This window comes from Anser brachyrhynchus, assembly GCF_964034855.1.
Source record: "Anser brachyrhynchus genome assembly, chromosome: 1".
Taxonomy (NCBI): Eukaryota; Metazoa; Chordata; class Aves; order Anseriformes; family Anatidae; genus Anser; species Anser brachyrhynchus.
The window spans coordinates 111259936-111286209 of record NC_137694.1 but is presented as its reverse complement, the minus strand read 5'-3'; the positions used below and the strand labels follow the sequence as shown (position 1 = coordinate 111286209).

The window sequence follows — 26274 nt, the reverse complement described above, 5'->3', positions numbered from 1 at the left end:
AAATCCCTAGACTTAATCTGTGTCTCTAGCCCCAGGACTTGATGCCTGTCAACTGTGTCAGATCTCAGGGTTTGAGAAGGAAGTCTTTGGATGTCTCATGTAAGGATCAAAACACAGTGCCACCATGGAAGAGCATAGGGAGAGTCTTTGGCAACTGCAGTTTCCTTCTCTGAATCCAGTGCTTCCCATGGGCGTTGCCTTTTAACCTTAGCTGGGAGCAGTGGGTCTCCACAACAAGCATCTTGTGCTGCTCTTTATCAGAACACAGGCTCATTGCCTCTTGATGTATTTACATGTATGTGTGTGTATGTGTGAATATAAATATATAGATGTACACGCATATATAGGTACGTATGCATGTATGAGTGCATTTAGTGTTTCACCAAGAGCAACGTGCTTATAGTTTTTATAAGGAGTTACAAAATCTCTGCATTTGGAACCACAACAGAGCCATTCTTGAAGCAGCTTTTAAAATGTATTTGTGTGGCCAGAGTGTGATGCAAGATACGGCCAGATTTGTCTTAAGTTCTTCACCAGTATCTGCTGATGAAACTCATGTACCTAGTATTTCTAATGCTGTACGCAGGGCACCATTTATGACTGCACTTGAAGGAGGGGCTCAGGATCATTTAGGTTCAAATCTTGACTCTGTCACTGACTTCTCATGTTGGGTTAGAAAAGTCAGGTAGTCTCTTACAGACCAGGGAGCAGAACGCCACAGTAAGAGTATTAACGATATTTTTATTATAATGTCCTATATGTCATGGGGATTAATACAAAGATGTTTGCATACAGCATGGAAAATAGAAGACAAGTTGTTCAGCTGAGCTTTTTGGGGAAACTGAAAAGATATCTAGCAATTTTAAGGATGGCTTTTTGTATGAATACAAAGCACTTGTTTCCATTGCCAGTTCTAGTGAACTAGAAAGCTGCCAAGGTGCTAATGAGTGTGCAGTCTGAATAGTAATTCCAGTGTCACTGGTGATGATGATTAGGAACATTACTGAAAATAGATGGTGCTGCCTTGACCCCTATCTCTGCCTCCACTTTGAATGAGTTCTACCCTGCTCCAAAAGATTTTTCATCTTCTTTAACTGAAGAGTTTAGAACATTTTGTTTTGTTTTTCAATAAAAGCATGCTGCTGCTGCTGTCCTGCTTATCAGTTTATGTGAGAATTTGAGGTTTGGCCATACAGGACAAAAGAATTTTGAAAGGTAAGGCACTAAGTTACTGGACTCAGGGACTGGGTTCTTTCTTGTGAAAGAGTTTAATAAATGTTAATATTTTATGTTTTAAATACTATTCTCCTGTTTCAGTTTGTGGAACAGGATACCGAAGAGAATGACACAGGGTCCATTAGCACAGGGTGTCTGATAAAGGCATTCCATCACCATTTCCATGAGCAGCATGTCAGACTGCTCTCTTTTCAAGCCAGCAAGGTCTATATTGCCCTAGGCTTCAAGTGGAAGAGTTATGTTTTCTCCAGTATAATGGCTCCTGTCAAGTCAAGCCACACTGACAAAGCAAAACAGAAATGTGTATTTTTTGGAACCATGAGGATTAAAAGGATGCTATAGAAAAAATAGCACATTAAAAAACAGAACATAGTTATGTTTGCCTAAGCAAATATATAAGAACATACATAGCATTATAGAAGACTATCTGTTGAAGACTATCTGTTTCAACCCTAGTAACTGTAGAACAAGGACTAAGGGATCAGCAGAATAACAATTTCCTCCCTCCTAAATACAACAAGCTACAGTTCCTACCTACTGTGCTCTTCTTCATTTGCTACCCATCTTTGCTGGTTTCTGCTACCTTTTATTTCATTGTTAGTCAAGTAAATAAGTGTAGTTATTTGTAATCCAGCTTATCCACAGACTGAGATGGATAAACCACAGTCTGGCATTTGTTCGCTTTTGTTTTCTATAAATTGTTTTCCTACATAGATCTCTTTGGCAAGAAAAGTAGATTTAGTGACATTTTTCACAAAGTCAAAGTTCTCTGAAGGTCACAAGTACCAGCCAAGCATCAATAATTATAACAGACACTGATAGGAGAACTTGAGGCTACTCACCCTGCATGCTGGATGCTACAGGAAAAGGTGACATTTGGCTGTTTACACTGTACATTCCTTAGGAAAAATCATTTTAGTAGGTTCATTATATGAGTGGGAGGGGAACAGAAAAAAAGAAAAGAAAAAAAAAAAAGCCCTTCCTAGCACCCCTTCAATTCTGCTCTTATCATAGGTGGTAATAGGTGGTAAATAAAGACAAACTGAGATAGCACATGATGTGTTAGGTAAACACAAGACAGAGCAGACTTTGTAAGAGAAAGTGTACAATAGAAGACAGAGCTCTTCTTTGGATACTAATGCATCCTTCACCAGCAATCTCTGAACCAATGAGACTTTCATCTACCTATCCTCAACACAAGCTTTTAAAACCTCACTCAACTTTGAATGATAGAGGCATTGTGCATGTGCTCAGAATGATTCTGTTTAAAACTAAAAAAGCATTCTGCCTGGAGCAGAAACTTGAAGTTCACTGAGCTCATTGTTTCTTTAAGCAGCTTCATCTTCTTCTTGAAAATAGTTACTTAATTTTAGACTCTGACATATCTTCAGGTTTTGCTTTGTTTGCATTGAACCTAAGAGATATGTTCACATGCACTTCCTATGAAGTTTACAACACTAATGTATACTTGTATGCAGTCAACTTCATTAAAGGGGAAATAATATTCAGTATTTTCTAAATATTTTCTACCTATTTCTATTTTTATATTTGATACCATTTAAAAATTCCAGGACAAAATCTTAGGTCTAGACATTCAGCTTTGAATCAACATGCGAGAGAGTCATATCCATGGATCCCTGAATCCTGAGCTGTTGTTTTTTTCTAAGGCTACAAAACTAGTTTTAGAATAATGGTAAATCTTGGCTACTGGTAATACTCCCTGACAAACTGTGGAGATTTACTTGGTTCCTGGGTTACATTGCTTTTCCTCGCACTGAGATAACAGGGTACAGAACTCTCCATCCTATTTCAGTGTTTTTCTGTTTAACCAGAGATTTGCCTGATCTGCAGAAGGAATGTGAAAAATAACAGCAACTAGGCTGTTGAGAACAAATTTTGGTTTGGTAATCTCCAGCTGGTTGCTCATCCACTTACATATCTTCCTCACCTACTGTCATCCTAAAATCAGATACTACTCACAAAAATTTAACATTGTCCCCTAAAACCATGCACGGGATAAAATTTGCAAATTAAAAAAATAAAATAAATAAAATAAAATAAAATAAGAACTGAAATTTTATTCAATTAATAGGGAAAAAAGTAGATTATTAGTCAGATGATAAACTACCTCTCCTAATACCTTTTACTTCAAGTTAACTCACTTTAACCACAGAATTTATGTCATAGGCCAGTGTTTAATGGCTAATGGAAATGAAAGTCTAGTTTAGATCAACTAATTATATTTCTGATCTTGATCCAGTCAAATCATACATCCTCAAATGCTATATCATTATTTAAGAAAGACTATTTATTACCCAGATTCTGAATTTTCATATTGAATTATGAAAAAAAAGATTGTTTGTAGACAGAGGGTGTTTGGAAGACAAAAATCATCAATCTTAATGGCTAAATCCAAGACTTCAGCAGTTAGTGAATTTACCCAACGTTGTTACTGTTTGCTAAGCTTCACCAAGCACTACTGATTAGTTTATTAAATAAATGTTTCATTAAGGAAAGCAATAAAGCACACAAGTGCCTGTATTTTTAACCAGTGTTGTTCAAGTCTGAATGAGAGTTAGCCTTTCAGCAGATAGATGCTGCCTGCACAGACTTATAAATCACTGCCTGGTGCTCTACCAGAAAGGAAACAGCATTCTGGGGACACACCTTGCTCTTAGTAGAAATAATGCTAAAGATATTCCATTATTTCCTTTTCTGTAGACAAAAGCTTGATGTGGCATAAGAGATGGCGTGAACAAGGGAAATGTCTGATTTGCAAATATTAAAAAACAGCCACCTATTTTCTCTGCTGCCTTGAGCTTTTCTGTGTGCAAAATGTAGGCAAGATTTCTCTAGCTTTTACACATGCTTACAAAAATAAAGAATGTGTTTATACCTGAAGAATAGTTCCATTCCACGGAATACGAATATACTCTATAAAGTAGAGATTATATCTACCTTAACATGGTAGGTGTAACTGAAGGGCCCATGTGATGTGTTGCTTGCTGCATCTGAATTACAGCATTCTTGCACCGTGCTTTCTGTGAGCTTCACACAGCAACACGCAGGAGTGTTTGCACATCCATCATGTGACAGAGATTGGTAGTCTGTGTGGAGAAGAAAAACAGCCTGGTAGCCCAGCCTAGGAGCTTTGTGATAAATTCTCCAATGTCACAGATAGTGGCAGAAATCTGAAACCCTGAAAGAGATAATAAAGTGGCTTGTGTGGAGATAAGTAGCAACGTAATCATAGACAACACTTTTGAAAAAGAAAGCAAGCATGTACTTTTTGTGTTAGAGTCATTAATAGTGTGAGACTAACTACCTGCCAATACCGCAGTAGACCTAATGCATGCTAATGGAGTGGTCAGGAAAAGATGTGGCACTTTGTCAGAGAAGGACAGAATTTGATATCGAAAATCCATTTTAAATATTGCATTTAGTGTTCATGCCATCCTCAGGAAAAGATTTAGCAGAAATTGCATCCCAAAACGGCAATGAAACTGATTAGAAATGTGAAAAGATTTCCATTTAAAGAAGGATAAAAGTTTAAGACTTTTTGACCAGCAATGAGATAAGTACAGGGAAGCAGAACATAACCAGAAATTAAAAGCCAGGTCTGGCTAATGTGGAGTCACTGGGAGGCCTTTCATTAACTTCAGCAGAGGCTGGAGTATGCCCTCTGTCAGCTAATCCTGGTTGTACTTTTGTGATGTAGGAAAAGAGAAGGTACTAAATGAAATGCATATTTGCAGTGGCAAGGTTTTGGTAGCAGGGGGCTGCAGGGGTGGCTTCTGTGAGAAGAATCCAGCAGCTGCCCCATGTTAGGTAAGGGCCAGTTTCAGACGGCTCCAAAGGGACTCGCCACTAACCAGAGCCAAGCCAATAAGTCATGCTGTCTGTGAGAGCAGATTTAAGAAACGGGAAAAAAACTGCTGTGCCACAGCAGCTGGCACAGAGAAGAATGAGAAACACCCTGCAGCCCCCACGGTCAGCGCAGAATAAGGGCAGGAGGTGCTCCAGGCATGGAGCTGAAGTTCCCCTGCGGCCTGTGGAGAGGCCCCCGGTGGAGCAGGCTGTCCCCCTGCAGCCCATGGGTCCCACACGGAGCAGATCTCCACGCTGCAGCCCGTGGAGGAGCCCCCGGTGGAGCAGGTGGATGTGGCCTGGAGGAGGCTGCGGCCCATGGAGAGCCCACGCAGGAGCAGGGGGTCTGGGGGGAGCTGCCACCCGTGGGGGACCCATTTGCTCCTGACGGATGGACCCCGTGGTACGGAGCCGTGTGGGAGCAGTTCTTGAAGAGCTGCTGCCTGCGGGCAGCCCCCGCAGGCTCAGTTCGGGAAGGACGGCATCCCGTGGGAGGGACCCCACGTGGAGCAGGGGCAGAGAGTGACCATGAGGGAGTGGTGGAGATGAAGTGTCAGGGACTGACCGCAGCCCCAATTCCCCATTCCCCTGTGCTGCTCGAGGGGAGGAGGTGGAAGAGGGTGGATGGAAGGAAGGTGGTTTTAGTTTGCTTTGTTTCTCACTTTTCTAGCTTGTTAGTAATAGGCAACAGATTTTTCTAATCTCCCTATGCTGAGTCTGTTTTGCCCATCACGATAACTGTTGAGTGATCTCCCTGTCCTTATCTCAATCCTTGAGACCTTTTCATCGTGTTTTTCTCCCCTTTCCCTTTGAGGTGAGGGAGTGAGAGAGTGGCTGTGGTGGAGCTCGGTTGCCCATCTGAGTAAAACCACCACAACAATGAAATCATATTTGCTGTCTGATGTACATTGACTAATTGTCTGGTCCTTGAAACAAGGAACCTGCAGGAAAACAAGGGTGATAGCTATTCTTCTGATAGGTACCAAAGTGTATGCAGGCATCAACCGTGACTGAGAACTAATCACTCAAATCTTGCAGAGCAAGGAGGAGGAGCTCAGAGGTGGCTAATAAACAGAAGTTGAGACCACGCCTCAATGGTGTTACAGGATAACATGGGGTAGAGCTCAAAAGGAGTGTGTCTGGCCTCCCCTTGTTTCAGAAACAAGAAGTTTGGCCAAATCAATAGCTCTGCTGCTGCCACAGGGAATGTCCAGGCATTTCTGGAGGTGCTGAGAAGCTGCATGGCTGGTTACATGCTGGAAAACATCTAGAGGACTTGTCATTCCTCATGCTTAGCCAGCTTCAACAAGAAACATCTTCAGCATGTGTAAACGATATGCTGGTGAGTGTTCTGAAGTGATTTCTCTAGAGGTAGTCTAGAGGTAAAGAAGTCTAAACGCTTGCCTTAAGCATGTGACTTTTTCTCTATTAAGTTTCCTCTAGTGCTCTACGTGTGATAATTACTGTTTCTAAACTGCTAATTAAGCTTCTGGAGACTGAAATGCCTGATTATAGTGAGTTTCAAAACACTAGTGCACTGGGAGTGAGATTTTCTCCTTGAATTGTGCCTGAAGATTAACACTTCAGGGCTTGTACACATCATTTTATCAATCCCACATGCTATCCAAAACCGTCTTCCAAAAAAACATTTCTGATAAAAAAATGATTTTGTCATCACGTGTTGCTGAGTTTTGTAAGAAGTATCGTCATGGCTAGGGCCTTAGTTCTCATCTTTTGCTGTTCTTTGCTGTGAATCTGCCTTCCTTTAAAATCTCCTTCTGAGCACATGAAATGGCTTTTGAGCACATGAAACGGTTTTTTCCCCTTGCCTTATCCAAGCTGAAACAGAAGATACCGCCTTGGCATCGTGCTTCCTCTTCTCAGCCTTCTCGTAATTTGGGCTGGGGAGCGTTAGAGAGGCTCAAATGCTGACATAAAAAAGCGGCAACTGCAGAAAGTCCATAAGCTTATTATGTGCAAATCAGTACTGAAATCAAGCATGCTATGCTGGTCTATAAGCATTGGGCAATTTTACCCAGCATTTTTGGGTAACAGTGAAATGCGACTTGCTGTGAGATCTGTGAAGGGGAGGGGGTTACAAGGGAAGGAACCAAGAAATAACTGAAATTTCCTTTTATTCATTTAATTTAGGCTGTTACATAACTAAGGCATACACACTGCAGAGTAGTTAAAAACATAAAAAGTTGTTTCTCTTTGTTGATGATTAGATTCTGGCATATATTTTAAAGAAATAGCTCTGTGCTGATAAACAAAACAACTGGCATTCAAGTGATTTGACTTGGTGCTTTGGGGTTTGCTTTTTGTTGCCGCAGTAGAATAGCAAAATCCTTTAAAAAAATGTCATTGTATGTTTTTGTGTCAGCCCTCCCTTCTAAGCTGCCAACAGCAGGAAGCCCTTTATGAGCAGAAACACCTGTGGATTTTTCTCATTTTTGCGTGCATACTTCAGTGCTTCGAAGTGCATTCCTTGACTTGTAACTCTTTACACAAGGTCAGAGCTGGCCCTATTGTTTTGTGAGAACATAGGGAAAACATTCTGGCCTCTGGGCCCTGTCGATGGGAACTCTGGCACAGGGCTAATTGCCGCAGCATTTGAACAGTTATCAAAAATCTCCCTTGAAAAATACTTTAGAGAGTATGGTTCCAGCCGGGTCACGGAACAACTTTAACAGTGGACAACACAGACAGGTTGGCTCAGGGGGTTTTGCAGGCTGCTGGCCGTGCTGTACCCTCTCTGTGCCAGCTCAGCGAGGGCCGTGTTCCCATGGGGCAACAGGGAACCTCGCCACGCTTGGAGAGGTCCCATTTTGCTGTTGGAGAGGTCCCATTTTGTTGTCGCTTGTGTAGATGGTACCCCATGTTCACCAGGAGGTGCCATGCTTTGATGCCACTCTCGTGGTTACAAACAGGGCATGGTTTTAACCCCAGAGGAGAGAAAGGAAGAAACATAACAACTCGGAAACTGTGCTTGCTGAAGGAAGAAGGAAAACAAGCACGGCCGTCCAAACCCCGTTGGGGGAATGCACATTAAAGATGCTGCTCCCAGCTCGATCCGGCCCCAAGGCAGGAGGCGAAACTCTGCGAAATCTTTGGGAAAGGGGAATGCGCCTGCCCCTGGGACACCCGTCGGCGTGTGCAGGGGGACGGTGCGAGAAGCCCTCCCTCAGCGCAGGGGGCCGAGGGGCTCCGCCGAAGGAGCTCCCCCCTTCCCTCCTCACACCCCCGACGGCCGCAGGGCCCGGGGCGGACAAAGGCGGGGAAGGGCCAGGGGCCGGGCCGCGACGGGGCGGCTCCGCCGCCGCCACACACGGCGCCGCCGGCCCTGCCCGAGGGAGGCCCCGGCTCGGCGGGGGGCAGCGGGCCCGGCCCGGCCCCGACGGCGCCGCCCGCCCCCGGCCTCGGCCCCGGCCCCGGCCCCGGCCCGCCTCCGCCTCCACGACGGGGCGGGCGGTGGCGGCTCCGCACCCGCTGCCGGCATGGAGGCAGCGGGGCGGCGCGGGCGGGCTCGGGGGGCGCTGCTGCCCTCCCTCCTCCTTCTCCTCCTCCTCCTCCTCCTCCTCGCAGGTCAGCGGGACAGCGGGCGGCCGTGTGCGGAGCGGCGGGGCTGGGCGCTGCGGGGCGGGCTCGGGCTAAAAGCAGAATTTCCCGGAGGTTTTTCTTTGTGTCGCAGGGGGTTGGGGGTGTGCGGAGGGGGCTGCGCCCCAAAAAGCAGCGCCGCGAGGGGGCAGCGCCAGCCCCGGGACGGCTGGAGCCCGGCCGGGGGCTGCTGGTGCTGGGGGAGGCGCTGCGGGGCAGGAGCCTGACCCCGCTCGGCGGGCTGGCCTTCAGGCAGGGGGTCGGCTGTGCCATGCTGTCGTGCACATGCCTTCCTCCAAAAAGGGGTAATCGCACACATTTAGGGTGCAGGTGTGCAGCCGCACGAGCCCTCGCCTACCCTTACCTTGGTGCTTGTTCTTACGGGACCAAGCCTGAGCAGGTTCAGGGAGCTGACCTGTTGAAACGTAACCAACAAAATTAAGGTGATGAGCTTTAGGATGGACCAGCAGCATGAGCAGCTGGCCACACGTTCACACGCAGGGGAGCCTCAGAGCAAGGTGGGGGCTTGCAGCCGGGGATGGGGCAGGGATGGTGGAGGAGGAAGCAGCTGAGATGAGGTGGGTTTGCCTGGGTCCCAGCAAGCGGGGCCAGTGCAGGTGAGAGGTAGGAGTGGGAGTAAAACCTGCAGGGAGAGAGAGAACCCCCCAGAGAGGTCTGCTGCCTGGGGAAGAGGAGCCACAGCTGGTCAAGAATGCAGAAGCATGGTTAGCTGTCTTCGTGTCTAGGTCTCTGCTGTGGCAGCGAGCGTGTGACCAAAAAGGTGAGGCTGTGTGGGGCCGAGGCTCCGTTTGTGGTCGTAAGGGCTACAGGTGAGCTCCTGGCAGTCAGCAGGGAGAGCCCAGGATGAGACACAAGAAATATGGGACCCATGTGGGTGCTTTTGCAGGACAGTGACAGCACACAGAGGCTGTACTGTAACATTTACCTGGGGGGACCTGGCCTGGGGCTTCCAAAACACAGAGGAACAATAGCTGTGCTGCAAACAAGGGATCGATACCTTCAAAAGAGCTCCTCAGTACAATAAAAGAACGTGTTCTTCCACACTTCTCACTTGTAAAGAGCTCCCTTATTGTTATTTTGCTGTTGGAGTTGCTCACCAGTCCTGAGGAGCATCGCTGCTGAAGCCATTCCTGGCGCCTGCTAGGCAGAAGAGCCCTTGGGGCAGCAGGCAGGGCAGTGCCAGGCAGGGCCGTGCTGTGCAGTGCTGGCCGGGGCCCAGCTGCAGCCAGAGCCGGATCTGGAGGTGGCACAGAGCGAGGGCAGCGCTGCCAGCTGGCCAGGGCAGCTCTGAGCTCCAAACCCTGGTGGGCTGCACCAGGCAGGGGTTCCGGGGGGCAGCCAGCTTGCAGACAGCTTCATTCTCCTCTCCCTCCGCCTGACAGCACGGCACAGGAGGCAGCCTGGCCTCAAGGTTTTAATCTGGACTCTTTGTTGAAGCATAAAAAAGATCATCCGCGGTGACTTGACATTTTGAGATGCTCTTTTTTATTTTAAGTGATTAAATATGAGAAGGAACTGATACAGCCAGCTACAAAGTACCTGTACACAAAGCACCTAAATCAGAACTTCTTACTGAAATTTTGAATGAGTGGGAATTGGCTGCCATTTGGATTACAGGGTCAGGTCAAGCCTCAAGTGAAGTCCTGTGATTGTATAAAACTGGTAGATTGCGTTTTCTTTAAAGCTGTGCTGTACAGATTTTTGTTGTTGCTGCTGTTTGACCGCATGAATGTTATTTTTATTCAGCAGAAGATTGTCTGGCTCAGTGTGATAATGACTGCAAGGCTTACTGCTGTGATGGGACTACTCCCTACTGCTGTTCATATTATGCCTACATTGGGAATGTCCTTTCGTAAGTATATTTGCTCTTCAGAAAAGCTGATGTGCTGTGTTCATGGACTTGATGTAAACTCAGGTTGCTGGAAACTATGTTTTGGCAAGAAACAGTGGCAGGGTTTGGGTTCTTGGGGTTTTAGTTCTTTTTTTTCCTTGCTAGTAACAAATATTGTTATTTCTGTAAAGTCTCACATTGCATACCTTTTTGAAGCATGGTTATACCTAAAAAGCTTGCTAAAATTGAGGGTTACATCCTTAGCTTGTGTACATTGGTAGAGCCTTTCGAAGCAAGCTGTAGAGATGCTGAGAACTTTATTTCAGGCTCTTCAAGTGAAGAGGACTGTGAACAGAAAGCTTGTATTTTTTTGTTGAAATGCATTGTTACAATACCTGAGTCAGGCCACTATTCAAATGACTTGGATTTGAGATCCCTTTTTGCTTTGGGTACTTTTTTCTTTTCTTTGTACTGACTTGTTTGTTTTCATTAAATGGCGTTTTGGCTTTTGGTGGAATTTATTGAATGGATTCTAGGTGAGGGTAATCTGACCCTTTAATACTGTGGTACAAGTAGCACCTCTCACAGTGCTTAAAAAAAACCACAGCAGGTGAAATAGAATGGGTATGAATATTTACTATCTAGAGAAAAGTACAGTGGTGAACTGTTGATAAAAAACACGGTCTCCAGTTCAAGTGTTAGCTCTGTATCGATGAGGAAGAAGAGGAGCCTGCACACTAGCAGACTTGACTCCAGGCTCTGGGCTTCATTTAAGTGACAACTCATAAGAATTACATTTGTGCGTGTGGATAAACCTAAACAAAACATAAAATGTTCTAAAGGTAGGGCATCTTAAATGGTGTTTTGTCAACCCCATCAAGTACTTTCCTTAATCTTTAGCGTGCAGTCTGTGATGTGGTTTTGGTTTGTATTCTTGGCTAAAACCAGGGAAGGAAGATGAGGCGTGTCATATGAACTGCCCAGTGCTTAAGGAGGAGTGAGTGTGAAGGTGGTAGTTGCCTTTTCTAAAAAGATTCTTCTGTTGCAGGTTTTGTTTTAGCTAAGGTACCTGGGGAATGTGTTAGTGTTCCCTTCAGCGTACTATACAGCACTTTGAAGGAGTAGGCGTAGTGACGGCATTTTAATACAGAATTGATCCACAGCATTTATACCAGATCAGAACAGTTCTTGGTTTAAGGTAAATGAAATGGTGATAGAGCGCCAGAATACTTCATTCCTCTGGGAATAAGAAGGCATGCATTCAAGACTGATTACTGTTGGAGAATGACAAGTGATTTTGTTTTCCTCTCACTTAGGGAATGTCTGCTTTGATATTTTTTTTCTTTTCTCGTTCCAAGATTGCTTTCCTATTTAAATGCATGGAAGGAGGTACTGCTTTTGAATAACTGATTCCAGCTCGTGTGCAGTTAGGAATGATGGACTCAGTAGCATAGGATATTGCATTGTACAGAGGCTTCCCATAGAGCAGCAAAGCAAGTGGATTTCGTCTCCCACTTCCACATGAACATCATTGGCATTGGTGTAGCCTGGTGTCAGAGCAGTGCTGTGGAAAGGATCGGCCAGGGGATTCTTTAGAGCTGTTGCTGAAATGTTCAAACCACGGCCTTAATACCAGGTTCACACTTTGTCTTTTGTATGCTTATTTAACCAAGGTAAACAGCTATTGAATTAGAGCTGAAGTGGGAGTGACACTGGCATGTTGGAAAGGTTTGGGTGTATCTGGATGATTTTGAACACCGGAGTGGCTCTTACAAATGCTGTTTGTCGCAGCATGACTTGAAGGAGACATTTGATTCTTCTGATTTTTTTTTTATGGTTAAGTACTCCAATTCATAAACTCAAAGACCAATGAAGAGCCATTATACTCCTCTGACCTGACATTTTGAATGACTGAGCCACAGTTTTTTCCCTGAAATCTGTGTGGGGTGTGCCTTCTACAAACACGTATAATATCGTTCTGAAAACTTCAGCCATTAATGAGTTCACCGTCTGCCCTGGTAAACTTTTCTGTAGTTCATTTACTAATGTTGCTGGAAAATTTTGCTGGGAAATGAAGGCTGAAATTCCTGATGTCAGCTCTTAACTTATCTGTGAGTTTGAAATGTGGTCCTAAATAGTCGTCATGACAGCCTTCAACCTTATCGGTAAGTTGGGTGAACTCTGTCAGCCTCATAATATGTAAGATTTGCTTTGTTTTGCGTTGCCTTGCCCAGGGGTCAATTCTTTGGCCTTCCTTTGAGCACCCTCTAGTATTTTCGCTTCCTTCTGAAAATGTGTCTATCAGAGCTGAGCACAAGGTTTTGACAGAAGCCTTACTAAGATTATTTTTTTTCTATATCTGAGTATCTAGGTTTGGGTACATATTTTGAAGCACTTGTCTATAATGATCATCACTGAAGACATAAGTGAACGTAGCAGTTTGTTCCAGGTCTAAGTCCTTAAGTCACTGTCCTCAAAACATGTCTGCTACTTTAAGCTTACAGGTTGTTCTTTGCTAGGGGTAGCAGCTTTAGTTTAATTACAGAAGAGTGACTTCAGATTGCAACTTCAGCTATGCTCCGTAACAATAACCATCGCTTTTCATTATTTGGCACTATACCGGGCTTTGTTTTATGTGACAGCATATCCCACAAAAGTTTCATGTTGCCTCACCCCCAAAGGACAAACCTGTGAAATTACACTGTGAGATTCTGTGGAATCTGGAAATCACCACTAGTGACCTTTCTGCTTATGTCTTTCTGTGAACAGCTGTGTGTTGAAATCTTTCAAAGAACCGTTTTTAATCCAAAAACATATGTGCCCTGATAGTTCCACATAACGATGTCCTTACAGTATCCTTGTTTTCTTGTATCATCATTCTTGATCTTACTGCCTGCACCAAACACCAAGCGGACTTGATCTGCTTGGCTGCTTTTAGAAGTGCCTTTTTACTGCCTCAACCACTGTTAGTAGTCCTTAGTGTTTTATTGGCTCCTCTGCTTCTTTAGAGGTTCCCTATGCTTCTTCATTTGTTTACCACTCATTTTTCTCCTCTCTCCATTCTTCATACACTGGCATGTCTTTCTGAGGTTTCTGTTCTTTATCTTCTGCGGGATGTTTTTTTCACAAGCATAACTCTCCCTTGCAGTTTAGGAAAAGCCTTTCAGCGTGTGGTAGGTTCCTTTTAAACAGCTCAGTGTTTTGCTTTATGTCTCTCACTGTTCTCTTTCTAGACCCATATGCCAACGATTGTGCAAACAGAATATAAACTCCAGGCAATAATGCACATCCTAATTTTAAAACAGAGTCACTGTGACTAGATCATGATCGTTGATACTTAGGCAGCTTTTAGCTTTTCGGTGATTAATTAAGTCTCTTCACTCATTAAAATGAGATTCAACTTTGAGATATTCCGTGTAGGGTTCTAGAGTTTTCTATTTTAAGAAGTCGTCATCTTTTTAGGACACCGGGGAATTTTTTTTCTTTAGTCAGATGAGGTTTTCAGCAAACATCCTCCAGGCTGTGTGCATCTGTGATTAGCCTGTTTTTCTTTCTGCATATGAAAAACAGATGCAGAGTTATCAGCTCACTCTAGTATTAGGACTTCGGGGATTTTAAGAGGTGTTCCCATAACACCCTCCTTAGCTGGACCACAGGTATAATCTGTAAGTATTCAAGGTCTGTGACTGAGTCACTTGTAATCCCATGAGCATCTCTAATGTAAAGTAACACATCCTTCTTCCTCCTTCTCTCCCTGCTTTTCATGATACCTTTTCAGAGCAAATTGTTACAGCATTAATGTTCCAGCTATATTTCCCTTCCCACTAGTTTTCAGTAGTTACAGCCTGTCATTATTTCCTCTGATGCATGTGCATTTCCTCCTGTTTATCCACTAGCCATCTAGTGCTCAATAGTTGGCCCTTCTAAAAATGTTTTTTTCTTGGACAAATTGTAGATTTATGTTTGGACTTGTGCAAGGTGATGGAGCTGTCTCTATGCAATGAATGAAAAGATGCAGGGATGCTTGAGTGGTCAGACTGATCTTCGTGATCAGCTTTTCACTCCTTACCAAAAGGCAGTGTGGAGGCACCCTTTCCAGCCTTCGGCACCATCCCAGCCCTTTGAGGCAAGAAACTCAAATTCCTCTCCTCCTCAGAAGCAAGTTTCTATGCCTGTTGAATCAATGGTGACTGACCTTTTATCAGTTTCCCTGTGTTGTGTCTACTTCTGCAACTTGCTGCCTGGCTAGGGACTGAGAGGACTGCAGTTGTGTTTTCTCTGTGACAGATGCTCCAGGTTTGCCCCTAGCAAAAGTATTTTCATAACCAACCAGCGAGCAGCGTTTTGCCTTCTGTCACTCAGAGGAGTTGGAGACATCTGGTTACTGCCTTCAGCTCCAGCCTCAAACCCCCGTGCTCCTCAGAGGCTCCAAATTTGCATCTATGAGTGTTTCAGCCAGTGCTCTATATATTTTCTTCTAAGGCCCCAAGTTGTCTGGTCCACTTGCTTGGCCTGGTGGCTGCTGGGTTTTCTGTGGGCTAATTTCATGCTTAATTTTCTCACCACCTTGTGCCTTGTGTTTATGGTGGCTCACATGTGGCTTTGGAGCCGCAGGTCCCTGGAAGGAGATGTCAGCAGTTGCATCCAGAGCATGTCCTGTCAGCATGCTGCTTTGCCCTTTCACCCTTGCCAGCAGCCATCAGTTGGTGTGGGATAGTCCCAGCCTCCAGGTGAACGATGAGGCAGAGAGGACAAATAAACCAGCTCTTATTTCAGATGAATGTTGCTGGGCCAGTTGGATATTTGGTGGAAATGAAGGGACTTACACCCAGATTTGGCCCACAGTATTTAGGAAAACTCATTGCGAAAATATTCAGCCTTAGTGATTAGGCCGTAGTTTCCTGGGTAAGTCTTGAAAGGGAACAAACTGGAATATTGGCTAAAATGGAAGAAGGAAGTTAAGATGCAGTGGTGCTGCACTAAGTCACAAAGTATATGAAGTTTCCTGGTAAATGTCTTCACAATGACTTACTCTAAGGGATCTTTTTTTTAAAAAAAGTGGTTCTAAGGACTTTGAAAATAACTGGGGGGAAAAGTAAATAAAAACTTTAGGGAACTGTGATCTCATTACAGGTAGTGGATGGCAATTTGTAAGAGAGTAGGTGGAACAAGTCTTACCAGAGATAATGAGGAAGCAGCAGCCTATTCAGTGACTGCTGAAACAGGTGCTATTTACGTGAACTTAAATGTATGTTGGAAAGCATAAGGTTTTTGCATGTTTTTTTTTTTGTTTTGTTTTAAGTCCAGGAGCTGCACAATGTGGCCAGGAAGGAAGGAAGGCAGACAGGGAGAATGGGAGGAAAAGAGGCAGAGAATATATTTAGCATAAAAGTCACATGCAGGCCTCAGCCTGTAAAACTGAAGAAAAAGGCGTGCGTAGTGTATGTCAGTGTGGCATTTGACATGAAGTACTTCATATCCAGTAGTACTACGAGAAGTGCAGATGACCTCAGAGAATACCAGTTTTGTTTGTGGAAGAAAGAATGTCCCTTAAGCTGATTCACTTAATATGGTAGTTTGAGATGGAGAGTGGGTATGGAAGAGGAGTGCACTGAAGGGCAGAATTAACATTTTAAGAATTAGGCATATAGAGATGTGGCCTCTGGGCTTCATAGTGAATAATAAAATAAAATATAAAAAAAAAATCAGGAAGCTTAGCATTCACTGTATATTCCAAATAATTAAAATTAGATATTTTCAGGCATCCCACAGTAAATATGTGAAGCAACATATGGGTTGGGGATGGTTCTGTGTCTGCACTTCAGCTGTTTGGTACTCTGCTTAAAATAAAACTGGGTTCCTCTTTGTCACTGCAATGTTCAGAATTTTCCACGATCGGAGCACTTTTGGACAATATGTAAAATTGCAGTTCACCTGACAATTACCGTGGCATGCCTCTGGCTCTGTGACTTCTGATGCAACGCCGGAAGGAGAGACAAAGGCCTGTTTCAGTAACTATTTTTTCCATTTGGCTTGACTTGTGGCTTCTGGTCGGGAGGGCCTCCCTGAATGAGCATACGGAGTGCAGTTTGAACCGCGAGGTGACGCGGGCAGAGCCTGAGGACACTTGTGTTGAGCGCTGGGGGCTGGCTGTAAACACGTCATCAGTAAAGGCAAGGCTCCCGTGATTGGACTAAAACTATTTCCCTTTCATTCTGTGTAAGAGGAGGATAGCAGTTCAGCCCTTTAATCCCTGTCTTCAACATCTGCAGTACCTGGGGAAGCGTGCTATTCATGCTTCAGCTTGGGAAAGCCTCCTCAAGAGAAGCATCCAGCTTGCTCTGTGCAGGGGGTTGATTAACTACAGCTTAGAGAAAGACCTAGGACCACGTTTTCATTGTAAGATCTGCCGGAGAGGGAGCTGATATTTGAAATGTGACCTTTGCTAAGCAATTGAACTTCCAGTTGTTTTTTGTTCCATGCCTATTGTTCCAGCTCATATCCTTCAGTGGAGAATGTGTGATCAGATTTACGACCAGAGCAGTATCTGCTCTCGACGACGGATGCAGAGGAAACCCTTGTCAGCACCAGAATTAAAACGTAGGGCGTCTCTTCTTTAGCCCTTTGTGTTTTTATTTCTGACCCTGTGTTGCAGCTCAAAATGGAAAAAAAAAATAAAAATCTTTTACTTGCCAAACAGAAACTCTCAAAAGATAGCTCCCACTTCGAGTTTCCCACCTCTTTTTCTTTTCTTTTTTTTTCCCTTTTTTTTTTTTTTTGCACAGGGCATCTGACTAACTGTTTTGAAATGTTTAAGGCCAGTGGGTCTGGGACTGGATTCTTTTGGCTGTTTGTTTTCAGAAGTTTAGTTGTTGTCATTTATTTATTTATTTATTTATTATTTAGTAAATAGCTGTAAGAACCAGAATACCTTTTTAATGAAAACTGGAGGCCTTTGTAAACATGAAAGATCTGCTGTTCATGAGAAAAAAGGCTAGCATGGTTGTGTGAAGCCCTGAGTTCTTGACATCTCTGTGGATCATCTGTTTTTCATCATTTGGAAGATTGCTAGAATTTGGCCCGCAAATGGATGCATTAAGGTATAAATCACTGAAATGTTGCCTGTGGCTTACAGAAAACTCACTGGAGGGGGGGGGGGGGGGGACACATAAACATTCTTAAGGAATTCAGTGCAATTAACTTGCCTTTACTGCGCTGTTTGCTTTTAAAAGATTTATTCAGTGAAAAGGTGAGATAATTTGGTATTTATCACTTGCAATTGTCTGTTTTGGAAGCTTGTAGGATTTTCCCATAAGGTTCGTTCATGTAAAAGATGAATTCTTTCTTAACACTTATTAAAACTGGCGTAAAGACTGGGCCTGGGGATTCTGTTGATCACAAGCACCCTGTCCTTTCTTATAAGAATTTTATATATAAAATATATACATAAATATATATATATAATATATATATATAAAAAAAATAAGAACTTTACCTTCTGTCTGTTATTTTGTACCCCTCCCCTTTTTTTCCTTTTTCCAGTGGGGGAAAGGTACAGCCCTGAATTTGATACGAAGCTGTAACTTTGTTAAGCCATCTGTACATCCAGAGCTTTCAAGATAATTCAGATAGACTGCTAGGCACCAGTTCAGCAACTAGTTAAACGCACGTGTAACTTCAAGGCAGCGAGTAGATGCAGTGTATCATTCACCCTGTTGAAATCAATAAGCTAATTACTTCAGTGGGGATTTCATACACTGGCTGTAATGGGACAAGTTGTAAGCTCAAGTACGTTGTTGAATCCAGCTGTTACAAAAAAGACATTTTTCTTTCTTTTTTTTCCATCACCATGGTACCTTCCATGCTCTCTGCCACTTCGTGCTCCCTTGCTCCCACTTCAAGTGGAGGGATGTCAGGAGATACACAGGACAAACCCCACCTCCCTGCACTAGCTCCCTGCATTTCTCAGATAAATACATGCCTTCCCTACCCTTGGCTGGAGAATTTCTGTTTTATTGGCTAATTCTGAGATTTCACTGAACTCGCAGGATTCTCAGGGGATTGGTCTGATGAATTTTGTACTGGTTCCTCTGGAGTAAGTAATATCAGACTGACTCAGGCTAGGGTTATTAATGAAGATACTTCTGGGTCAAAAGCTGTGCAAGAGGGCCATTTGATGCTGTGCACACTGTAATTGCAGCCAGTCCAAATAACAGCTGTAGCACTGGTTCAATATTTGAACAATATTGTCCTAGAAAGACAAACTCTCTAATCTTACATGTGCCTCTTTAAGGGACAGAAAGAAAGTTTGGAGTATATAAGTGAGTTATTAAAAATTAAAGGAAATGAACTATTAATTCACAGGGCAGCCACAAGTTCCTTTGAGATTTATAACCACCACGTAGATGGAAATTCCACAGTTAATATGATCTTTAGAAATTCAGTAAAGGTTTCTTAATAATTTTTCTCTATTAAAAAATAATAAAAAAAAGTGGTGACATTTACTTCTGGAATAACTTGTGCTATCATAAAATCCTTTTTTTTTTCTGTAAAAAAATCTTTTTTTTTTTCTGATTTATTTTTGTAAAATACAAGATTTGTCCTGGGTCTTACTCTATATGTGAATGTTTAGTATGGGATGGCAAGGTAGTAATACCGCACACTGGGCAGGCATGTTCCATCATCCTATCTCCCTCTGTTGGCTCATCCACACAGATAAGAGGTTTTTACTGCTATCATTAAATGAAGTTATTCCTTTTGCTCTCAAGGGAGGCTTGGTTTAATGCTGAATGTTCCAGCTTCTCTTTCTTTATTGAGGACCATGGTACAGTTTGTGACAAGCACTAGAGGAACTAAGGATCTACCGCTATTGTTGAAACATCTGTTCATGAGCCAAGATGCAGAGAACCTTATTTTTGGATACCTTGTGGACTTCCTACACTGCTTTTGAAACATAAAGGGACTGTATAAACTCTCTGTATTCCAGTCCTTCTTACAGACCATAGTCAAGGTGATCTAATGAAGGCATAGTCTGGGTACTGCTGACCTGCAGATATTTCCAGCTGCTAAGCAGCCCATAGGGCCGCTTAGTGTTAGTAAACTAGGAATAGCATATAAAATGCAGTCCCAAATGTATGTGCTGATGCTATCCCATTAACTGCAGTTTTGACTGTGACTCCCTAGTACTGCTTGATTCTGTGCTGCCTGTGCATTTGAGTTTTTTGTTCCAGCAGTGGGGTGAGAGAGGACCTGGAGTTAAGTAGTGCCCTTTCCTTCCCTCTCTTCACCTCCGGTGCTCCCTGCTCCTCCCCAGTAAAAGGAACAGAATAGATACAGTCGTTTGGGGCAGCAGGAATACAGTTAGCTTTGGAGAGTGGTGGGTCCTGCCATGGAAGGGGAGGTACCAGCTTCACCGGTGGGTATCACAGTATCACAGTATCACAGATTTCTAGGTTGGAAGAGACCTCAAGATCATCGAGTCCAACCTCCGACCTAACACTAAGTACTCCACTAAACCGTATCGCTAAGCTCTACATCTAAACATCTTTTAAAGACCTCCAGGGATGGTGACTCCACCACCTCCCTGGGCAGCCCGTTCCAATGCTTAATAACCCTTTCGGTAAAGAAGTACTTCCTAACATCCAACCTAAACCTCCCCTGTCGCAACTTTCGCCCATTCCCCCTCGTCCTGTCACCAGGCACGTAGGAGAACAGACCAACCCCCACCTCTTTACAGCCTCCTTTAAGGTAACTGTAGAGAGCGATAAGGTCTCCCCTGAGCCTCCTCTTCTCCAGGCTGAACAAGCCCAGCTCCTTCAGCCACTCCTCGTAAGACTTGTTCTCCAGACCCCTCACCAGCTTGGTCGCCCTTCTCTGGACTTGCTCGAGCACGTCCATGTCCTTCCTGTAGCGAGGGGCCCAAAACTGAACACAGTACTCGAGGTGCGGCCTCACCAGAGCCGAGTACAGGGGCACAATCACTTCCCTAGACCTGCTGGCCACACTGCTTCTTATACAAGCCAGGATGCTGTTGGCCTTCTTGGCCACCTGGGCACACTGCTGGCTCATATTCAGCCGACTATCAACCAATACTCCCAGGTCCCTCTCGGCCAGGCAGCTTTCCAGCCACTCATCTCCCAGCCTGTAGCTCTGCTTGGGGTTGTTGCGCCCCAGGTGCAGGACCCGGCACTTGGCCTTGTTGAACTTCATACAGTTGACCTCAGCCCATCGCTCCAGCCTATCCAGATCCTCCTGCAGAGCCTTCCTGCCCTCGAGCAGATCGACACACGCACTTAGCTTGGTGTCATCTGCAAACTTACTGAGGGTGCACTGGACGCCCTCATCCAGATCATCGATAAAGATATTAAAGAGGACCGGCCCCAGTACCGAGCCCTGGGGGACACCACTAGTGACCGGCCTCCAACCAGATTTGACTCCATTCACCACAACTCTCTGGGCCCGGCTATCCAGCCAGTTTCTAACCCAGCGAAGCGTACGCCAGTCCAAGCCCCGAGCAGCCAGTTTCTTGAGGAGAATGTTGTGGGGAACGGTGTCAAAAGCCTTACTGAGGTCAAGGTAAACCACATCCACAGCCTTTCCCTCATCCACCAAGCGCATCACTTGGTCATAGAAGGAGATCAGGTTCGTCAAGCAGGACCTGCCTTTCATAAACCCATGCTGACTGGGCCTGATCGCCTGCTTGCCCTTACAAGTGCCCCGTGATGACCCTCAAGATAATCTGCTCCATGAGCTTTCCTGGCACTGAGGTCAAACTGACAGGCCTATAGTTCCCCGGGTCTGCCCTGCGGCCCTTCTTATAGATGGGCGTCACATTGGCTAGCTGCCAGTCAACTGGGACCTCCCCCGATAGCCAGGACTGCCGATAAATGATGGTAAGCGGCTCGGCCAGCTCCTCCGCCAGTTCTTTCAGTACCCTCGGGTGCATCCCATCTGGCCCCATCGACTTGCGCACATCCAAGCTCCGTAGCAGGTCGCCAACCATTTCCTCATGGATAGCGAAGGCCACGTCCTGCTCCCCATCCCCTTCCACCAGCTCAAGGCACTGGGTATCCAGAGAACAACCGGTATTGCCGCTAAAGACTGAGGCAAAACTGAGGTATCTTGCACTCCAGAAGACAAAGACCCCCAGGAGCAGATTGCAAGCCTGTGGTTAACACCAACTGGGGAGAACAGGAAGGTTAGCAAGAGAGGACAGGGGATTGCAACTGCTGTCTGTTTTTTACATTATACGTGTTTATATATATATACACAATTATTATAGAATCATTTTGGCTGGAAAAGACCTCTAAGATATCTGGTCCAACTGTTAACCTAGCACTGCTAAATCCACCAAAAAACCATGTCCCTAAGCTCTACATCTACACGTTTTTTGAAGACCTACTGGTGTGGTGGCTCAACTACTTCCCTATGCAACCTGTTCCAGCTTTCCTCTTTTCCAGCAACATTAAAACCATCTAGAGAAGCTGCTGGCATTACACTCCTGTTTTGGTATGTGTGTTGCTGAAGCACCGAATTGGTGGTGCCCATCATCAGTACTTGGCACACAAAGTTCAAGGCTCTGTGACTTCGGTTATGATTGTGAGTGGGGAGAAGGAAGAAATGCTGCAGAGCTCATGTTCCCATATCATGACACCTCTGTAACAGACCCCTTGGCGTGGAGCAAATGAGAAACAGAAATAGTTTGATAACATACTGAGGAGAATTCAGGGACAGAAGACAAGCATTGGAAAGACCCCAAATTAATTACTCGCTTAAAAGTAGTGCTTATAATATTATAGTGTTTATATGATACATGATAGCAACTTAATTCTGTTTTTTGGATAAAATCCTTCAGCAAGTCCCTGAGCTTTAAGGCCTCTCCTCATCTGCTGCTTCAGAAATATAAAACAACAGGAGAGAAAATAAGCAGCCAGCATAAATTTATCACTTACTTTTTATTGTTGGGACTAAAGCAGTGTTACTCGTATTTTATACCAGACATTGGTGAAATATATCTCACGGAATATCTGAGATTTTCCTGGAAGAGTAACAATAATTTTGTTAGTGCGGTTTTTTGTATAAAAAACTGCAGCTTTTTTGTAATCATCTTTGCTTTCCCCTTGTGTAGCATATTATCATCCAAAGGCTCCAAAACACAGTCTTATCCTGTCAGGCAAAGAAACAGCGTCTGGGTATTGCTTGCCTGCCATCCACGTGGTGGTGGGCTGGTGATGGGCTGGTCAGTTCTGAATGATCTAATGGTGTCAGTGATCACAGACAAAGGTAAATTATTTGGGCTCTGGGCAGAATTTTGATTATTTGGAGCCAAAGTTTGACATCTAGATGCGGACACTGAATATATCATGGATGAGGACGTTGAGATGAAGACCTGGGATAGTTACACTAGACACTCTCTAGTGTGAGGAGCCTTTTATTGCCATGTCCAGCACAAAAGCTCTCGCAGTTGTGAATGAGATGCCTTGGTGTTGATCTAATCGGAGGAATTAGTAACCTATTCTGTCAGAGCATCCGATGTGCAAATGTTGCGTTTTTCTATGGCAGCTGTTATTTTTGTCTGCCTTTCTGTTTGCCCACAGCTCTGCTCCGGGTCACAGCTTCTCCCGCACTGTAGCGTGCCGGCCGCTTGCTATGCCGCGTAGTCCTTGTCCCCAAAGGCCTCAGTGAGGCTGTGTCCAAGGATAGCAAATATATTGACATGGCTGAAAGCTAATAATGTTTGCTCAGCCCACTGTGGTAACCCTGTGTTTGGCTTGGCAATAGATGGCCTATTTGCATAAAGTGAAATTATGAAAATGGCTGACAGAATCGCCAGGCTGCTTACCTCGCATCGCTTTCCTCATGTGGCTCCTTGCAGAGATAATGCGATATTAAATTCCGGTGGAGAGCAAAAGGATAGAGCTTCAAGGGGTGGGGGATGGATGAAAAGTTATGGCCCTCATTCTCCATTTAAAATTGTTTTAAGTAAAGCGCAATGCATCTTTGTTCCTGAGCCTTCATACTGTTGAATGAAGCTCGATGATTGAATTAGCATATTTCCAGAAATGTAATAAAATGTCAGCTTGACAGTAACGCTTTCAAAATTGCACTATGACGGGTGCTGTAAACATAGCAGCATGTCTGGTGTGTGTTTCAAGTACTACACTACATCAAGATAATAAGATAATGTGCTGAAATTAAGTGGGAAGCTATGGTATTTAACATTTGTATTTGGTACGTTTACATTGTTGCTACCTTCTAACATTTGCCATTTTGCATTAAAATTCCATATCAAGAAAAGGGATTTTTCCGGCTCTCTCCCCACAGCCTCCCGTCACCCTTCCTTTCCAGGCAGGTGTGTGAGGACATGCGGCCTGCTCACAAAATGGCCGGTACGGTCTGGCTGCCTGGCGCAGCAGCGAATGGATCTGATGACCTAGGAAGGTCCCTTTGCATTAGCCACAGAAGGAGGAATTTGGGATCTGGACTGTTCATACCATCTGAAGCTCTGGGCAAACTGCTAGATACTCTTTCTCTGAAGTCAGAAGCTGACAGTAGCTATTTACAAGCCAGCCTCCAGGTTGGCGTCTGCATACGGGGCTGGTACTGTTTATCTAGCAGACAGAATTACCTCTGAGGGTGAACTGGCCTCTGCTCCGCTCCTGTGGCAGCCCTGGCTTGTGTCACTCCTATTTAGCAAGTCATAAAGCAGCTTTGCTTTGTTTTTTGAGCAGTGCATCCTTCTTTAAAGGAGAGCTTGTTGTTTTTTTCCTCTACAAGGGAGGTTTTGTTCTACACATCCATGAATAATTACCCAGAAGGATGCCCAGGGGGCATCTGAAGAGCCCGAGGTCCCCTCCAAAGGGCTGGGACTTGGTCCTGAAGGACCCTATGCAGGCAGGGGGCGGTGGGAGGCTGCTGCTATTGCGAGCCAAGGAGTGCTGAGTGTTCACTGGATTGTCAGGTATTTAAACGAGTTCAGGAAAGTAACGTCTGCAGCTTATCTCCATGTAATTTGAAATCTGTCTTAGGTTAAAGTGAGGTTATTTTGAGACAGCATCAATTAAGTTGCTGTATACTTCTGCTTTATTTTCCTTCCAGAGAGGAGCTGTCATTTGCAGAGCTACTTGAAATCCCAAATTACCCCAGGAACTTGCAGTGACTAGGTTAGGCTCTCATTAAACATTGACTCGTCTCTTCTACAAGAAAGTTGTGTTACTTGGAGGTTCTTGGTGCCTAAAGTGTTGGGAGGTTACTCCTCTGTGGGGACACTTGGTGGCTCATCCAGAAAGTCACCACGGTGCAGCTTTCTGGACTCTGGGGGGGCACGGTCCTGCCTCTGGTGCCGTGCTCCACGATGAGCACCGTGTGGGGCCTGTGGGCCCAGCCTGGTGCTCAGCCTCTTGGCTGAGGTAGGGGTGACCAAAATGGTCCCCAGGGAGGCTGGGACCTCGGTAGGGAGGACACAGAGGCTTTGTGGGTGGCAAGGGCATGCACTCACAGCACAGGTGCCTTCTTGCATCTTCCTAGTAGCCTCCCAAAGCCACTCCGTGAGGACACAGCCTTGGCGCTGAGAGAAGGCGCAGTACCTCTTCTAGCCAATCTGAAAGCAATTACTTCTCTGTGAGACCGGTAACTGGAAAGCAAATTAAGAGTTAACAGCCGTAGTTTAAACCTGAAGGAGCTGTGCCTCCAGCGAGGGTTTTCACTTCGGCTTCGTTATGTGTCGGTAATTTAATCTACGTTTCAGGTGCCGATAGGACTTTGTAATGAGATGTCATTGTTTTTCTAGGCCGCATATTTGCTGCGCTCACACACAAAAAAACGTGATGTGTGGATTTGTGAAACAAGCTAGATGATTTATTGCTGTTAGCTGTCACTTGCACGGAGTGGTTTTAATAACTGCCAGAACTAACAGCTCCTTCATAACCAGCAGTAGCAACGCTATGGCTGCTGCCATATTTTTGTCACTCTCATTGTTTTTTCAACTCATGTCAGGAGATGCAGACCACCAATTAACTGATCAAAACCATCAAGTCACTTGATTTGCACTGACATGCACTGGCTGAAAATAAAGTCCAGTGTGAGAGGGGTGACCAGATTGTCCTCCCAGACTGGCCAGCAGCATCACTCGGGCCGTCTCTCCGTGGCCATAAGGATTCTTGGTGTTCCACTGCCCACACTCAGGCTTGAGAAGCACTTTTTTTTTTTTCCTGGTAGTGTCAGCAAAATCCTCGTACCGGCTTCACAACAGCAACACAAGCCCATCTGTCCAGGGGCCTGAGCCATAAAACAGAGATTGGAGGCCCGCACTCGCCCTGTGAATTCAAATCTTACACTTTGGATTTTGTGGTCTAACCTACTTAAGAAGTTGCTTGAGGCTGAACTTCAAACTAGCCCCTGCTCAGTAGCCAAGTGTTTTCAGTCCTGTTTTATTCTGAGGATTTTAACTGCTTCTTCCCCACAAAATAGCCACCTTATTTTACTTTTATCTCTGTCCACCTGCCTGGCCTCCCAGTGGGCTTGGAAAGCTCTCGTGACAACTGCAGTGACACAAAAACCTCGGCAGCGAGCACGTTGCTTGGAAGAGCTTCCCTCACCAGGCTTTTGCTCTTCTGCTCTAGCAGCTCCACACAGGCCCAGAAGCCAAAATGAAAACAGTTTGGGCTAGAAGGTGCAGCTGTTCCCCAGCGGAGACGATGCTGTGCTTCTCGTGCTGCAGGGAT

At 44.8% G+C, this 26274-nt stretch overlaps 1 protein-coding gene and 1 long non-coding RNA gene across 4 annotated transcripts in view; one reads left to right on the top strand and one right to left on the bottom strand.

The window, feature by feature from the left end:
• LOC308185353 overlaps nt 1-5002 on the bottom strand; it is a 40463-nt gene extending 35461 nt beyond the window's left edge. Inside the window, exon 1 of the long non-coding RNA XR_013943320.1 lies at nt 4195-5002. This is a non-coding gene — a long non-coding RNA (uncharacterized lncRNA). The remainder of the gene's footprint in view (nt 1-4194) is intronic.
• Nucleotides 5003-6411: 1409 nt separating this feature from the next.
• The window catches only part of CYYR1 (cysteine and tyrosine rich 1), a 60410-nt gene continuing 40547 nt past the window's right edge, over nt 6412-26274 (top strand). Inside the window, exons 1-2 of one of the 3 annotated variants that reach the window (XM_080573234.1) lie at nt 6412-6445; nt 10468-10573. In XM_080573234.1, the coding sequence (XP_080429360.1) occupies nt 6427-6445; nt 10468-10573 (125 nt within the window). In that variant the 5' untranslated portion in view covers nt 6412-6426. Of the gene's footprint in view, nt 6446-8509; nt 8689-10467; nt 10574-26274 lie in introns of those variants that run through there. The other 2 variants (XM_080573233.1, XM_080573232.1) reach the window with 2 other exon arrangements.